This window comes from Gossypium hirsutum, chromosome A05 (assembly GCF_007990345.1).
Source record: "Gossypium hirsutum isolate 1008001.06 chromosome A05, Gossypium_hirsutum_v2.1, whole genome shotgun sequence".
NCBI classification, from domain to species: Eukaryota; Viridiplantae; Streptophyta; class Magnoliopsida; order Malvales; family Malvaceae; genus Gossypium; species Gossypium hirsutum.
Genome location: NC_053428.1, coordinates 18,458,706 through 18,473,524, shown reverse-complemented (window position 1 = coordinate 18,473,524; position 14,819 = coordinate 18,458,706). Strand labels below are relative to the sequence as shown.

Sequence of the window (14,819 nt, the reverse complement as noted above, 5' to 3'; positions counted from 1 at the left end):
CCATCCAGCCAGGGTCCCCTTCAGCCTTGAGCTACATATGCTGACGTTGTTTCTGTTTATTTATTTATAGAAAGATCTTATGGTTATTGAGTGTTTGACGTGTCCAAGAGCTATTCTGTTATTTAACAAATAATTTTATTTTTCTCCAAATCAGTAGCAATATTTGAGTTGGGTTTCTCTAAGTCATGCTGTTGTGGTTGTGCATTAATTAGTAGTATTATCATTAATAGCACTATATTAATCAAGTGTTGTATATTATATTCATTTACACAAGTCAAGTGCTTATATAATAATCTATTCAAATTGGAATGAAGTATATTCAATATTTAAAAAAAAAAAATTAGAAGATGAAAACCCAGTTGAAGTGAAAGGGAAGGCCCAGTCTATGTCCAATCTAAGACAGCGAGCATAGGTGCATTGGTTAAGACCACCATCAATACAGCTGTTTCTCACATAAACATATATATATAGAGATACTAATATCATCTAAACTTAATTACCAATGTCCCGACCATCCAACTCCATCAATGGGTCATATGTACGAGATGACGAGAGAGTATATAATAAACTAGTGATCTCTCATTTTATGATTTTCTTCTTTTTGGTTATGAGGAGTACATATAGATATAGTTTATGTGCATGTATGTATATATAATTTAAGAAGGTTCCTAAGTAGCTTTCCTGTATGATCATATAATTCCCAAAGTGGGACAGACTAGAATACATGGTATCACGTGCCGATCCCTCTCCACTTGTTCTTATAATAATGATATTATTTGTTCCCTAAAACCAAATCTATTGTCATCATCCCCAATCAATTTGTAATTTCTTTCATTACAATTAATGCCTTTCATTGTACTACCGATCTCTCTTAGTTGCATGCAGCCTGTTTTCATTGTCAAACACACAATTTTTTGTCTCTAAAATCATTGAATTATTGTAACTCATTAACATGGGGGATGTAGATGTGTGGTATATAATCTTAATCTTTGTAGGACATTTTACTATAAGAGGACAAACCTTACAGCAGATATATAAAGATATCTATCTCTACCTCAAAAATTATTGGTCCAACCCAATACGGTGCAGCCACCACTGTTTTCCAAGGGTTAACTTCCAAATTGGCTCCAACCCCACAACTACGTACGAATGAGACCAAATGCTAAAGTTGACACTGTTTTATCTAAGATAATGTTTGATTACCTACTTGTTTAATCCTAGATCCTCGCCCAAAATATTTTGATTTCCTTTTTTCGGCTTTTAAAGTAAGTGGTCTAGCTATGATTTGCTAACTTCATTTTGTCTTTCATTTAATTCCTCTATAAAAGTGTTGTAACATCAATTTTTTTTTAAAAAAAAGAGAATAATTCCAATTAAGACTAATCTATTTAAAATAGCGTCATCCAATCATGCTAATAAAAAGTTTGACACATAAATTTCACCTCAAATTCTTAGATGGGTTTTATTTTTTCCAGCATGTTATTGATTTTTTTTATCCATTACTAATGGAAATAGATGAAGATAAGAAATAGTGAATTGACACAAAAAAAATTCCCATTTAAACCCCCCTTTTTTGGTACTTAAAAAAAGGTGTGGGGAGGGGTAAACGGATGAAGGAAGGGGCATTGTAAAGTGATGGGGAATGGAGGATGGAGTCGCAAATTGAGGCGTAGTTGAATCCACGAGACAAGGGATTAAAATGATAGCTCAACCTCAACCATCAGCTACAGTAATGAAATTTGCTCTGGTGGAATATATCACGAGATGAGAAGTTGGAGAGACGTGTTGTGTTGGATGGTGGGGGCATTTTTTTTTTGGGGGGCGAATTTGATTTGATATAAAAAAGAGGTTCAATGACACCAATTCTCATTCCCCTCACCCTAAACTTTTGGGCTTTGATTTTTCGACTGAGTACTCAGTCTCCTCTCTCTTTCTCTCTCTCACACACACATACACAACAAATACCATTCCTTTTGGCTATCTTTTCTCACACCTTCAACAACAATAACAAAGTATCTAATTGAAGCAAAATCATAGTGGTTTGAAGGCTTTCCTATCATGGAAAATCAACAACTCCACCTCCATCATCATCACCTTGAGTACCAGCAACAACAACAACGTCAACCCAATTCCATGAAGTCAAGATTCAGACGTGTCTGTGTCTTTTGTGGTAGCAGTCCAGGCAAGAATCCTAGCTACCAGCATGCTGCTATTCAGCTTGGCCAACAACTGGTACAATAACACACTATAACCTCCTTACCTTACCTTATCCTTTTCATAAACAAACAGGGACACCAAAAGCCTTGTTCCTTTTCATTTGTCTTTTAATCATCATCATCTCTTCCTAGGTTCGAGCAGTATGTCTGAATCAAATTGGCATTCAAGCAATTTATTCCAATTATTTTAAGTCTAGTCTGCCTAATGAATAATATCATATTCAGACAATGACCAATACTTGCTTCAAAAGCTTTTTTTTGTAAAGGACGTATCAATTCAAGAGTTTTACCAGTTTGAGCAAAGAAAATATTATATTGATAACCCGAAGTTCAAAGCTATCCTTTGTTTGCTCTGTTTTGGTTTGATTAAAACTTGGCGCTTGAATTGAATAAATTCAAAGTCTAAAACTTGAAAAGGCTGAAACGAATAAAATAGTGTGTGATGTAATATGGAAATGGAGTAATTTCAGGAATTAAGTTTAAATTAGATACGTAAAGTTTAATAATAAAATAAAACCTGCAGGTTGAAAGGAACATTGACTTGGTTTATGGAGGAGGAAGCATTGGCTTGATGGGGTTGGTCTCTCAAGCTGTCTTTGATGGTGGTCGCCACGTGTTGGGGTAATCCACACCTCTCTCTCTCTTTCATTATATCTGGTCTTGTCCTCCCCAAGTAACCTTCTCTAACTTTCTAACCCTTTGCTTCCATTTCCTTGTAGGGTAATTCCCAAGACTCTCATGCCAAGAGAGGTAAATAATAATAATAAACATAATTTCAGATTCATGTGAAAACTGCCATTGAATGAAACTTAGATAACTTTGTCCTCCAAAAAGTTTTGTATTCAACACCCGTATGAGGATAATTTAAGATTCAAACAACTCCACATTCTACCTCACTGAACTTGGGCCCCATTTGTTTATTAGCAGATAAATAATAAAAAAATTGAACTATTTAATCTTAAAAACTGAAATGTGGGGTTAAAAAATTTCAGATCACAGGCGAGACAGTAGGAGAAGTAAGAGCTGTGTCAGGAATGCACCAACGTAAAGCTGAAATGGCTCGCCAAGCTGACGCCTTTATTGCCTTGCCAGGTTCGTTTTTCTTTACTGCTGTAATTAACTATTATTTTAACTTACAATATCCTAGGTAACTGTAGGAAATAACTTTCAACCAACTTTTCTTTACTAATAATTGAGATGATGAAATTTCAACACACAGGTGGTTATGGAACCTTGGAAGAACTCCTGGAAGTGATCACTTGGGCTCAGCTAGGAATCCATGACAAACCTGTAATCTACTCTCTTTTTCTCCAACTTTTTCAATTTTTGGGTTTGAACACAATTATTAGAGAGGCTCACATGCAAAAAACGTGGATATATTCTAATAAGCCCAAATTGTAATTTTTGGGTGAAAATTACAGGTGGGACTGTTGAATGTTGATGGGTATTACAACTCGCTTTTATTATTCATAGACAATGCGGTGGATGAAGGTTTCATAGCCCCAGCTGCCCGTGACATAATTGTCTCTGCCCAAACTGCCCAAGAACTCATGTGCAAGCTCGAGGTATACTTACTTTTTCATCTCTCCACCTGCAACAGTGTTGATCAACAGTCTCAGCCCTCCATTAACCCTCTTTCTTTTTCTTCTGACGTACACCAGGAGCATGAACCTAAACATTCAGGGGTGGCCTACAAGCTCAGCTGGGAAATGGAGCAACAATTGGGTTTCACTTCTAAATCTGACATCGCTCGTTGACCCCACCACCACTATTCACACATGATCAACAATTTTACGACCGTAGATTCTTATTACAACAACAACAACCACCTTGTAGATGGAAGCACCACATAAAACCGCACAGTTTTCTTTTATTCAGCTGTGGATCATGCTGTGAATTTCCTTTTTTTTGTATTGTTGGTTTGATTTAATTAGAATATTCTGACCAGGACAAACAGTGTGAGTGACTTTATTACCTTCCCAAGTCGGTGATTGCTAATTGTGAATATTTTATTATGGCTTTACTTTGTTGAAGTGATGGGTTGTTACAAATTGCTTTCAAACAAAAAGAGATTGATAGGGATAGGGGTAGGGATGTTGGACAAGGAAACAGGGCAGAAGCTGCAGATTAATCAACACTGCAATATCTCCTGCATTTGGATATTCTCTCTTCTTTTCCTTTATTATCTTTACTTGTATTGATTCTACTTTTTTGAATCATCAATCCAATTTTAACATCCCATACCACACCATCTAAAACAATCCATTTCCCCAAACTAAATCATTGCCCCTCATCCCATCATCATGAGTTATTCAACGAATCATCACTTTCAACTCTTTACTGATAAATTCTGATCTAGAATTGAGATAACTTTCATATTAACAAACCAAAAACAGTATTTGCTTTAAATCCTATCTTTTAAGAAAGAAGACGACACAGTCTATATTGTTTATAGTGTCACATTAATAATAATAAAAACTGCTCTTATTCACTATTAATATATTTATCCTTTAAACAGAATAGGTAAAAAATATATATATTTGGAAGCACGACAGAAAACGATTATCACTCTCTACATCTGAGTGTTAAAAGGGCATGTGGATCCAATCTCAAAATGGGACTTTCATCGCGTCCTTAGCAATATTAAATCATCTAAACATAAATTATTTATGCAATTTTTTTCTAAATTTCAATTAGTATTCAACATTCTCCTTTCTCCATTATTTAATAAATTACTTAATGAATTAGATCATTTTTAAAAATAATTATAATAAAATAATTCAAATATTAAATAATATAATTATACTATCAAATTTCATTTTAAAATTTATAACAAATGATTTAAAAAAAATACTTCATAAAATCATTTCATCTTAACAATAATCTTATTTTAATAATTTTAAAATTTGTAAAAGGTAAGTAGTGACTATTTCCTTTGCTCTGAGAATTCTCCCCGGAAATGTAAACGGCGCCTGACCAAAAAGCAAAGGTTAACAATCCTTAAATCCTCTTCCCAGTCTGCTCCCAAATGCAACTCTAAGAATTAAGTCGACAACAACAAATATATGCCAATTATTTTCTGTTATAGTTGATACCAGTCACCAATCACTCTTTTCCTTTATCTTAATTTAGCAATGTGTAGCTCTCACAGGCTGTAGATCAAAATTTGTGACAAATGCACACAAAACATCCGATAGAGGTTAACTGATTAAATAGGGTGGCCCGATTCGTATAACATGTGGAAAAAATTTATCTGCTTCAAGCCTTGATTGCCTAGTGAAGCACTTAAACTAGAATTACTGTAATTAATATTTTGTAACCTTAGAGGATCTTGGAAAATCCCTTCAAGAATCTCAATTTCTAGATTATCTTTAATCTCAGCCGCTTACGTATTTAAACTAGAACGCTGGATTATTGGGAACTCAACTATAAATAAAATCATTTCTGTTTAGTTTTTTTTTGTTCGCTTTTTATTTTTTTGTTTTCTTATAGCTTTTCTATTTATTTTTTTTTATTTGGGAGTTTGCTTTCGCTTTTTTTAATTTTTTAGAAAATTTTCATTCGAAATTCTAATCTTTGAATGGTAGTTAAGTAGAATTAAGTAGATTTAAAGCTAAATTTTTAGCCAAGACAACACAATTTGTAAAACTTAAATTTTAAGCTCGTGATATAGCAAATACTTGGATTCCTATTAACCACATGGTACTTGCATGGAAGCTAGTATCCAAATATTGCGTGCCTGAAATATTAATGATAGATTGGTAAGAGTGGCGTGCAAATAGCCAAGGCGCTAGGCACAATAATTGTTCATCATAGATTGTTTTCAACGAGTAAATAGGGGGGTTTTGACCAAAAAAAAGAAAAGGGGGGTTGAAACTTGAAAGGATAGATCAGAGGGTACATTGGGTGATTTTCGGAAAAGGTACAAGACACCTGTGCTTGACCGTACTGCTAGGACCGGGGACAAACTGCTCTGTTGGCTAAAGGGTGAGTACGACAGTTGTGGTGGTTGAGACTGATGACAGAGGGAGTGGGACTTTATCAAATTTTGGGCAACGCGTAGCTTTTGATGGTTGTCGGTAGATAAGACTGAAAGCCCTTAGGACCCCCTGCGGTGGTGACTGATGAATGGCCTTTTCATGTGGGTCATTTCCATACCATACTTGGGCTCCCAATCGCATTTTCCTTTGTTATGCCACTGTCTCACCTCTTTTGCCTTGCAACATTCCGGCTTTGGGTAAACATAAAACATGTCGAAAATCAATTAGTTTTGTAACTTTGAAAAATATGTGAATGCTTATCCCAAGCCCTTGGATCATATATCTATGATGGCCTGAATTAGAGCATAGATGATAACTCTGCTCTAGATTTTGGATTAAGAGTAACAATTTAAGTATCTCATCTTCACTTCTGCTACATGATTGAAACATGGAGGGAATTTAACTCTCACATAATCACCAGTTGGGAAAAAAGAAAAGAAAAGAAAAGATGCGGTCATGCCTCTAAGATACGACAAAATCTTGGTGCAGGCGACCCGCATCTGAGTTCACCCGTGTAGAACAAAATACTTGAAGAACACGTTTTATAGGGAAACTTGGTATTGATACAGCTGCATATAGGTACAAATGTGTAATCAGTTACAGGCTATGGCTACTTTTACTTTTAGGTGAAGGATTTAACTGCAGATGAGGTAGTGACCAAACTTGAGAGAAGGCCAACAATTAGGGCACTGTTATATGTGGTCGGCTCGGCTTGCATTGAGTTGTTCCGGGAATCGATGTATGTTTCATTAAGGAAAGGCCCACCCACAAGGCCTCCAACAGCCACATTAGGATTCGGTTGAGTTGAATCAAGCCACTTGAAGCCGTCGGTGCAACCAGTAGTCGCATCAGCTGGAATTGAAGCTCCTCTATGATGCACATATTGTGGGTACTTATCCCCATACCCCAACAGAAAGCTCATTTTCAAAGGGTTTTTGCCCAATACATAATCAGCCTGGAAGCAAATATTATTATAGTATGATTATTAAGTGAAATATGAATCAATACTTTTCGAGGAAAATTTCAAATCTTCAGCTGCCTCTTTTAGGCAACACATTTGTCCTACAACATAAATGGCGTACCTGTGATTTGGCAAACTTTCTAAGATCCGACGGTTTGAATGAATGGTCACCACAGGTTATTTTTGCAGTCTGTGATGTAAGCATGTAATCACTGTAAAGAGCAGCTAAAAATGCAGAGGCAACAGGGTGCTGCAGAGCATTCCATTCACTGATCCATACAAGACCACCTGCACCAGAAACAAGTTCAGTTCATATGCAGCTTTAGTGATCTGAGAGGCATGTGTAATCCCCTTAAAGAATAGCTGGAGTAAGCAAATAAACATCTGGAAGCAAGATTTTCAGTCCAAATTAGGGTATGAATTTGGCAATCTAGACATACCCTGGTATCCAATCTCAAGCCAATCAATTTGGTAAAACTAGTGTTAATCGTTTTACTTGATAAGGAACTTTCCCTTAACCCATTTCTTTTTGTTGAATCAAAGATCTATATATCACAAGTATGAACCTAATTTACTTAGCTTTAAAGAAGAATTACCATCTGTTCTGCTGGATGTGGCTGAGGGAGACTTTGGCAAAAGACCACACATAACACCTTCAGCAGAGCTCCTATAGTTTCCAAGGCCAGAATTCCCAGAGACTCCTTTGGCACCAAACAAGCTTAACCTGGAAAGCAAGACCTGCATTGATGTAGCACCAAACAAGTTAATTCTAACTACTTTCTCAAAAGGCTAGCAAAATGTGCACAACTTTCAAGAACTTGGGGTTTCTTATATTATCACAATGCTTGAAGCATGTCTATGTCTATAAAATGAAGGTAAAAGAAAAAACAAGAGAGGCTAGCATCTTTCTTCAAATTTTGCTAAAAGGGAATCTTACCTGGGTTCCTGCATTTTTATTATCCCAGCTAAACCAGGTTGGACTTCCCCATGAAGCAAACAGTTTCCCATTTTCGCCAGTCGCATAGTCAAGGTACGATCGATCGCCTGTTGCATGATAGAGCCAGCTTGCTGCCCATAAAAGCTCATCTCCATACCCTGTTGAATTGTAATATGTAGCAACTTCTGGGATGTTCTCACTATAAGAAGCTGGATATTTGTCTGCGAAATTAAAAAGTTGCTTGGCATGCTTAAGAAGTGTGCTTGAGTATGCCGAGTTAGATGTCTTAAACACCAGAGATGCTGAAGCCATAGCAGCAGCAGTCTCAGCTGCAACCTCTGTCCCTGGAACAGTTATGTTCACCTGTGTGAGAGGCCTCTTCTCTTTCATGTTTTCAGGCCTTTCCCAACATTTATGATCTAAGTCGGGGTCACCCACCTGCCATAATGTTGGAAGAGAAAAAAACGTTAGATGTAAGTATAGTTCATCGGCTTTTTTATTAAAGGATTGTGCAATTAGATTCCAAATCAAGTACGGTTTGCAATACAACCATGGAAATGGCATGAGGTTTCTCACTCGGTGAAATGAGACTATGAACAAAAGCATGCTCATTATAACATACAATCCAGTCATATTTTCAATGCAATCCATCACAACAACATGAGAAACAACAAGCTATAAGGTAGAGAGACTAAGAAGCAGATGCTAAAATAAAAATCCCAGATACTCCTGATCTAAAACCTTTGGTTCAAGCCCTAAGCGATTTGGATACTTCATAATATAAATTTCTAAGGCAAAACCAACAAACTTAAAACGCAGTGGTGCGTGCAATGACTCATGTACAAATGACATACCCATAATCCAAAAGAGTCGGTTGCAGTTAAAGACAGAAAATAACCTGAATATAGAGAACGTTGTCTTTAGGATGAGCATTTATAAGGAAATCAGTAATCCACTTGAGAGATTGTTGAGCAGGTTCGAGTTGATTCACTGCCGCCATCTGATCTCCATACTCGAGGATAGCCCATGATAACACAGTAGCAGTAAAGGCCATTGGAAAACCAAATTTCATGTGATCTCCAGCATCATACATCCCCTTGGAAAGATCCAAGTTCGCTTCATTTCCATCCTTAAGTCCCGAATCTCCTCTCCATGATATCTTATTATTCACTAACTTACCAGCTGCAACAACAACAACCACCCCATCTCAGATATAATTATATACCAAATTAAAGCAGTAGCAAATTGCTAATACTATAATGAAATTAACTAACTAAATATTATTGCTATTTTAAATCAGGGTCCATAGGTTAATGGGTATCCTTAAAAAGAAGCAAATTTCAACCCAAGAGAGTAGAAAACACAGTAAAGTGAAAGAAGGTACATTTTTGAATGTCAAAGAATTGCATTGCGATTTTGAGAGCATCGGCATACTTCTTATCAATAGCGCCTGGAGGACCTGGAACGGGAGATGGCTTATTATCATTGGCGTGATCCATTTTCTGCTTCACTGCATAAACAATGGCTCCCACAACCAGAGCCAATATTACTATCGCCAGTAACCACCCCAAACACCCTCCCGACTTTGATTCTTTCCCCATTCTATTTGTGTCACTTGAAAACCCCCACACCAAAACACACACAGAGACTCCGAACCTTAGATCTATAGATCAAAACAAGCGCATTGAACGATGGATGTGTTAAAAGAGAAATGCAGGGTTCAAAATGCTAGCGGCTGGATCTGGTTCCAAAGCAGCAAAAGAAGTGTTCTCATCGGACAGTCGTAAAAAAGAAAAATTAATTGGTAACTGCTTGCAAGGACAGAGGTCACCGACACTAGGAATATATTTTCAAGCGAGATACCAATATGAGTAAAGATAATTATTTTTACTTTTATTGCTCGCTGCCAGCTGTTTACTTTATGTGTGGATTACGAATATGCCCCCTTTAGTTTGGTTGGAGATAGATCTCATTGCCTCCAAGCCATGTGTGGTGAAATGGCTTAATTCCACAACAGACAACTGGCTTACAAGAATTGACGGTTGATCTTCGTTTTGTTGCAGCTCTGATTGTTATTTTGTGGGTAAGTATCTAGTGGGTTAAGCGGCTCCTTTCACTAGTGTTTCCGCCATGCATTGGTCTTATTCATTATATCATGTCTGGGCCTCTGGGATAGACATCTCATGGGCCGAAGATCCTTTCCCCTCTCTATTGTCTTTGTCTTTATGTCTTTTTTCACGACGACTTCAAATTTTAATTTTTATTAAAATCCATTTGCCATTTGGAAGTCAGCAGCTTTTCATCCCTTCTATAATTACTGATTAATATTTATAAGTTTGCAAGGTATTAAATTTCCAATTGCTTACGATTTTGCTGTTATTGGGGACAGAAATCATGGAAATGTTCTTCTTTGGACAAAACATCTTCTTTTAACTAATACCAAATGGAACCTAATTTAACTCAGGAAAGGGAACCTTCTATACTTATTGTTGGGTTTTCATGAAGTCATATATTGACACTTTAGTCTTAAAAGATACATTGTATAGGCTTTCTTATACTAAGTTTACGTAGTCCAACCCATTAAAAAACTCTTCTTCCTTTCTAGTTGGAACCTATTCGGCCCATTTCTTTTCATGTTTCCGCTATGGGCTTAAGAAGGGCTGCTTCACAGCTTAAGCTACAAAATAATAATATTCACATTTTGATTTGCTTTTTCTTGGCATCAATCTTGCTCTTTTTTTATTATTATTTATCTTTCGTTCTTTTTCATAACGTAAAAGTTTGTGATGCGGTTTTCTTTTCAGGATGAAGCGGAAGAGAAAAACTGAAAACGAATCAAAGCTACTTATTGTCATAAATTTAACAAAAATAAAACACCATTTTCTTTCTCTAGTAGCAATTAAATAATCTTTAATTCAGGATCTCTTTTCATCGCCACTGTCACGTGCTTAATGCTTTCACCTAACACATGCAACCTAATTCAATTTTGTGCGGGAATAAAGTCCATCTTAATCAGCTTTGGTGTAAATTTGTTTAAATTAATCTACTGACTCAAAGCTACATAAAAGACAAAGCTGCGTGGTTTAAAGGAGACCGATGCAGCAGGCAGAGTATTCTTGCCAAAGGGATTTTTCCATCCCTAATCCTAAAACCTTTTTAGTTCTCTTTCACCAACTCCCAAACAACTAAGCACTAAAAAATTCAAACAAATGGGTACCACAAAAGGCATCAAACAACGGTACTTGTAGCCTCTGGAGAATGGAGATGGGAGGAGAGATTTAACTTTTAAATCAATTGGCCCCAATACCCCATGATATGCAGTTGTTTGAAAAATAATAATAAAGCAACGAATGAAATTGAAACTAGAAGACCGAGAAATTTACATCAATGTCAACAACGATACGCCTACCAATTCAAGTGCTAGTTCAGTAAACTAAAAAGAAAAGGAATTAATACCATCATTTTAACGGGTTCCTGAACGGCTTTTCCTCAATCTACCACGTGTGACTCGAATGCTTTCTTCCATGAGAGTCTCTTTTGCGGGAGGGTTTGCGCCTTCATTCCGTGGAGAAGGCAGCACTGGTTCAATTTGCATTGCTTCTGCTTCGGTATCTGCAGGCTGACTGGTACTTTCAGATGCAGGATCTGGTTTTTGGCTATTTGAGGATGCTGATGGGGTAGCTGATTTAGCCACCTGTGAAGGCACCTTTGAAGGTCCCACCTCTTCAGCTACTTCCTTTGGGTGTTGACTTGAAAATGTGCTTGATGTCCGGGAAGGCGGTTCTTCAGCCTCAGGATGTGCTGCTTGTGCTTTACTAGATGATTTGCGGTTTGGAACACCAGAGGGTTGGTGAGCCCTATCTCCTTGTGCCTGAGAATTCTAAAGTTATGGAGAAAAGAAAAACTTCAAAATGATAGGGTCGTGCATGGCAACAGAAATCAGAACAAAAAAAAAAAAAGATTAATCAATTGCTAAAGACATTCAATTAATAAAAAAAGTTCTGGATGCATTATAGTGAGAGGCCATTTCTAACTCCAGGGCAACCATTTTCACATAGCATCCAATTTCTGGTTTCATCAAATTAAGTTTGTAGCAAAAAGAACTCATATGTAGGTGAAGGCAGCACAAACTACAATTGGTTATAATCTGGTAATTACCTTAGCATGGTGAGGTCTTGGGGTTGACTGTGAAGCAACATATTGCAGTATCTCAAAAATTCTTGTCTGGCCGTAGCTAGCAACTCTTTGCCAGTAAAGAACTGCTATATCACCAGCTCTAGTCCTTAGTTCCAACAAGTTACGGTCAATTTCATTTTCATGCTTTGCAACATATGGTCTAAAGAAGGAGTCATACACATAAGAAGTTCCCTGACAAAAGTGAAAACACGGGCAATTAAAGCAAACATCAACATGTAGATGGACAAGTAAATGTTCCTTGTTTCTTTAAAACTGATACACCTACCCTTGTTTTAGGGTACCACAAGTATATAAAGAAAGCCAACTTAGCTTCACTGTACATTGGAACCCTAAAAAAGAGAACACAGAAGAGAGCAAAGTGAGAAACAGAAAAACACACAAAAAATTCCTCGTGCTAATTCTCTGTTTTATGATTCCATACCATGAAACAAAAGCATCACCAATTCTCTCACTAACCGTCAAAACAGCCACCAATATCCTGAAACCAGAAAAGAAAAGGGTGGAAATAAAAGAAATTACATAAAATTAGCAAAATCTGAAATGATATGAATAACAAATGAATAACTACCAGTATTGGCACCAAAAGCGCAGTTCCTCAACGCCAGGCTTATTCATTTCAACAGTTTTATAACACTCATATGCCGGAAAAGCATAGGCAAAAACCATCCTGCCAAATCAAAACTGAAAGATTAATTTCAAGTAAAGTAATAAATTAAAACTAAAATGAAAAACAGAAACAGTTGTAAGGTAAAACATACACGAGTCCTCTGGTAAGAAAGGATCCAATCATTTTGTCTATTCCCTGGTGAAAGATAATACTCCCAGGGTTAAAAGCCAGTAACAAAATCAAGATTATCAATCCCAGAAAACAAGAACAGTCAATACATATGCTAATTAAAGCAAAAGATCAGCCACAGACACAATATTTATATTTAGCCCTGTCTTTCAGCCTCTATACATAGCCAGATTCCTCAAAAGATTAACAATCCACTTCCTCACTGTCCATGGCACATTAGGAAAGTGATAATTTCTAATGGAAAATGTAACTTTGAGTTCGAAAGTAAAGAAAATTAGTAATAGTTTGTAGCATCTCCAAATCTCTTCAAAAGAAAACCTAGAAAGAGATTGTTACCTAAGTTTCTCCTCCTCTTTATTTATTTCCTTGATGAAATACAAAAGAAGAGGAATTCCATCAGTTCTCTCAATCCAAATATGTTATAATCCTAGTCAAACAAGGCCTAATCAGGTTGGAACTTAAAATTTTCTTGGCCCCATCAATCGACCGAGTAAAAGGTATACCAAAGGGTCTAAAATTTTGTCCTACTTTTCACGACTTAATGGCAGAGATCCCCTTAAGAGCTTATGGAAAGACTCAGTTGAGCTAGAATTTTCAGAAACCGGAACTGAAAACAACATAAAACCTGCTTAGATGTCAATTTATCATCTTTTTTTTCCCTTACTAACCAAACAAAGGAGTACGAGTAACGTAACGTTACAAGTTCAGAAACCAGAATGATTTAGCTAATCAAACCCCAAACCTTCCTTATTACGCAAGTCATAACAAGCAACATACTAAGAATTAAAAACACTAATTGGATCCCAAAAGTATAGGACACCGTACGGAACTATTTCAAGTATTCAAAATTGAAGCAACATAATCGCACCGAGAAGCAGTGAAAACGAAGAAATCATCGAGAGAAACGAAAACACCGTTGAGTTCAAAAAATAAATAAATAACAAAATTGAAGAAAATCATATACAGGAAATACAGGAAAAAATTAAAAAAATGTTCAAGAACCAAAAAAGATCCTAAGATAATATCGTTATCAACATTCAACAATGTAATGTCAGATAAATCTCGACTGCGATGTGCGGAACCAATCACTGAAAAAGAAGGTGGAAACGGCAGAGCGATTGGTACCTTTGAAAGATTATTTTCAATAAGATGAAGCAAACAAGAACGCAACACTATTAAACTCAGAAATGATAGTTAAAACCAGAGTTCCAAAGCGATGCACTTGAGGAGGAAATAATAAAAGAGTACTTTCGGAGATCGCCGGGAAACAGGAAAGTCGGCGCCGCCAAAATACGACGGCTAGCCGTTATGAAGTCGGCGGTAGCGGTGAGAGAAAGTGAAAAAGACTTTTGAGGAAAAATAATAAAAAATATCGAAGAGAGAGTCAGAGAGAGAGAGACAGCATTACAGTCTTTTCATTCTTATCGTTAGTTTTCGAATCCCCATTACGTCCGGCCTTGTTTTTAAACTTTGTTGCCTATTATACCCTTTAGAGAAAAGCAAAACTCTTTCTAATTTCCAAGGGGGGAATATACTAACATTTTGAAGAGGATAAGGATTAATAAGGAAAATAAAATCAAATAGAAAGAAGAAGAATCAGTAGCCGACTAAACTAATGGTTTAAAGTAAGTGATCATTATGGATGACGATCAAAGGTTTATTACTAACACTA

General features: G+C 36.5%; 3 protein-coding genes across 10 annotated transcripts; 1 reads left to right on the top strand and 2 right to left on the bottom strand.

Annotated features, from left to right (window-relative positions):
- The first annotated feature begins 1,801 nt into the window (after nucleotides 1–1,801).
- Nucleotides 1,802–4,239, top strand: LOC107958234 (cytokinin riboside 5'-monophosphate phosphoribohydrolase LOG3). 2 transcript variants are annotated; one of them, XR_005927175.1, is made up of 7 exons: nucleotides 1,802–2,232; nucleotides 2,740–2,837; nucleotides 2,936–2,966; nucleotides 3,209–3,308; nucleotides 3,436–3,506; nucleotides 3,690–3,781; nucleotides 3,878–4,170. XR_005927175.1 is itself a non-coding variant. In XM_016893934.2 (7 exons), exons 1-7 carry the CDS (start codon nucleotides 2,059–2,061, stop codon nucleotides 3,971–3,973), a joined length of 714 nt encoding a protein of 237 aa, XP_016749423.1. In that variant the 5' UTR covers nucleotides 1,802–2,058; the 3' UTR covers nucleotides 3,974–4,239. The 2 variants fall into 2 exon arrangements, 1 of the variants encoding a protein (XP_016749423.1); XM_016893934.2 differs by having other exon boundaries at nucleotides 3,638–3,781; nucleotides 3,878–4,239.
- A 2,542-nt stretch (nucleotides 4,240–6,781) lies between these two features.
- Nucleotides 6,782–10,264, bottom strand: LOC107958233 (endoglucanase 10). The gene is made up of 6 exons (XM_016893933.2): nucleotides 9,539–10,264; nucleotides 9,053–9,336; nucleotides 8,155–8,592; nucleotides 7,814–7,955; nucleotides 7,339–7,505; nucleotides 6,782–7,211 (listed from the first exon to the last, which is right to left on the bottom strand). Exons 1-6 carry the CDS (start codon nucleotides 9,753–9,755, stop codon nucleotides 6,879–6,881), a joined length of 1,581 nt encoding a protein of 526 aa, XP_016749422.1. The 5' UTR covers nucleotides 9,756–10,264; the 3' UTR covers nucleotides 6,782–6,878.
- Nucleotides 10,265–11,493: 1,229 nt separating this feature from the next.
- Nucleotides 11,494–14,819, bottom strand: LOC107958231 (putative HVA22-like protein g). 7 transcript variants are annotated; one of them, XM_016893927.2, is made up of 7 exons: nucleotides 14,273–14,819; nucleotides 13,110–13,153; nucleotides 12,920–13,018; nucleotides 12,773–12,829; nucleotides 12,617–12,680; nucleotides 12,313–12,522; nucleotides 11,494–12,034 (listed from the first exon to the last, which is right to left on the bottom strand). In XM_016893927.2, the coding sequence occupies exons 2-7, from the start codon at nucleotides 13,139–13,141 to the stop codon at nucleotides 11,618–11,620; spliced, it is 879 nt and encodes a 292-aa protein (XP_016749416.1). In that variant the 5' UTR covers nucleotides 13,142–13,153; nucleotides 14,273–14,819; the 3' UTR covers nucleotides 11,494–11,617. The 7 variants fall into 7 exon arrangements, with proteins under 7 accessions (XP_016749416.1, XP_016749420.1, XP_016749419.1 ...); XM_016893931.2 differs by having other exon boundaries at nucleotides 11,494–12,025; XM_016893930.2 differs by having other exon boundaries at nucleotides 14,396–14,819.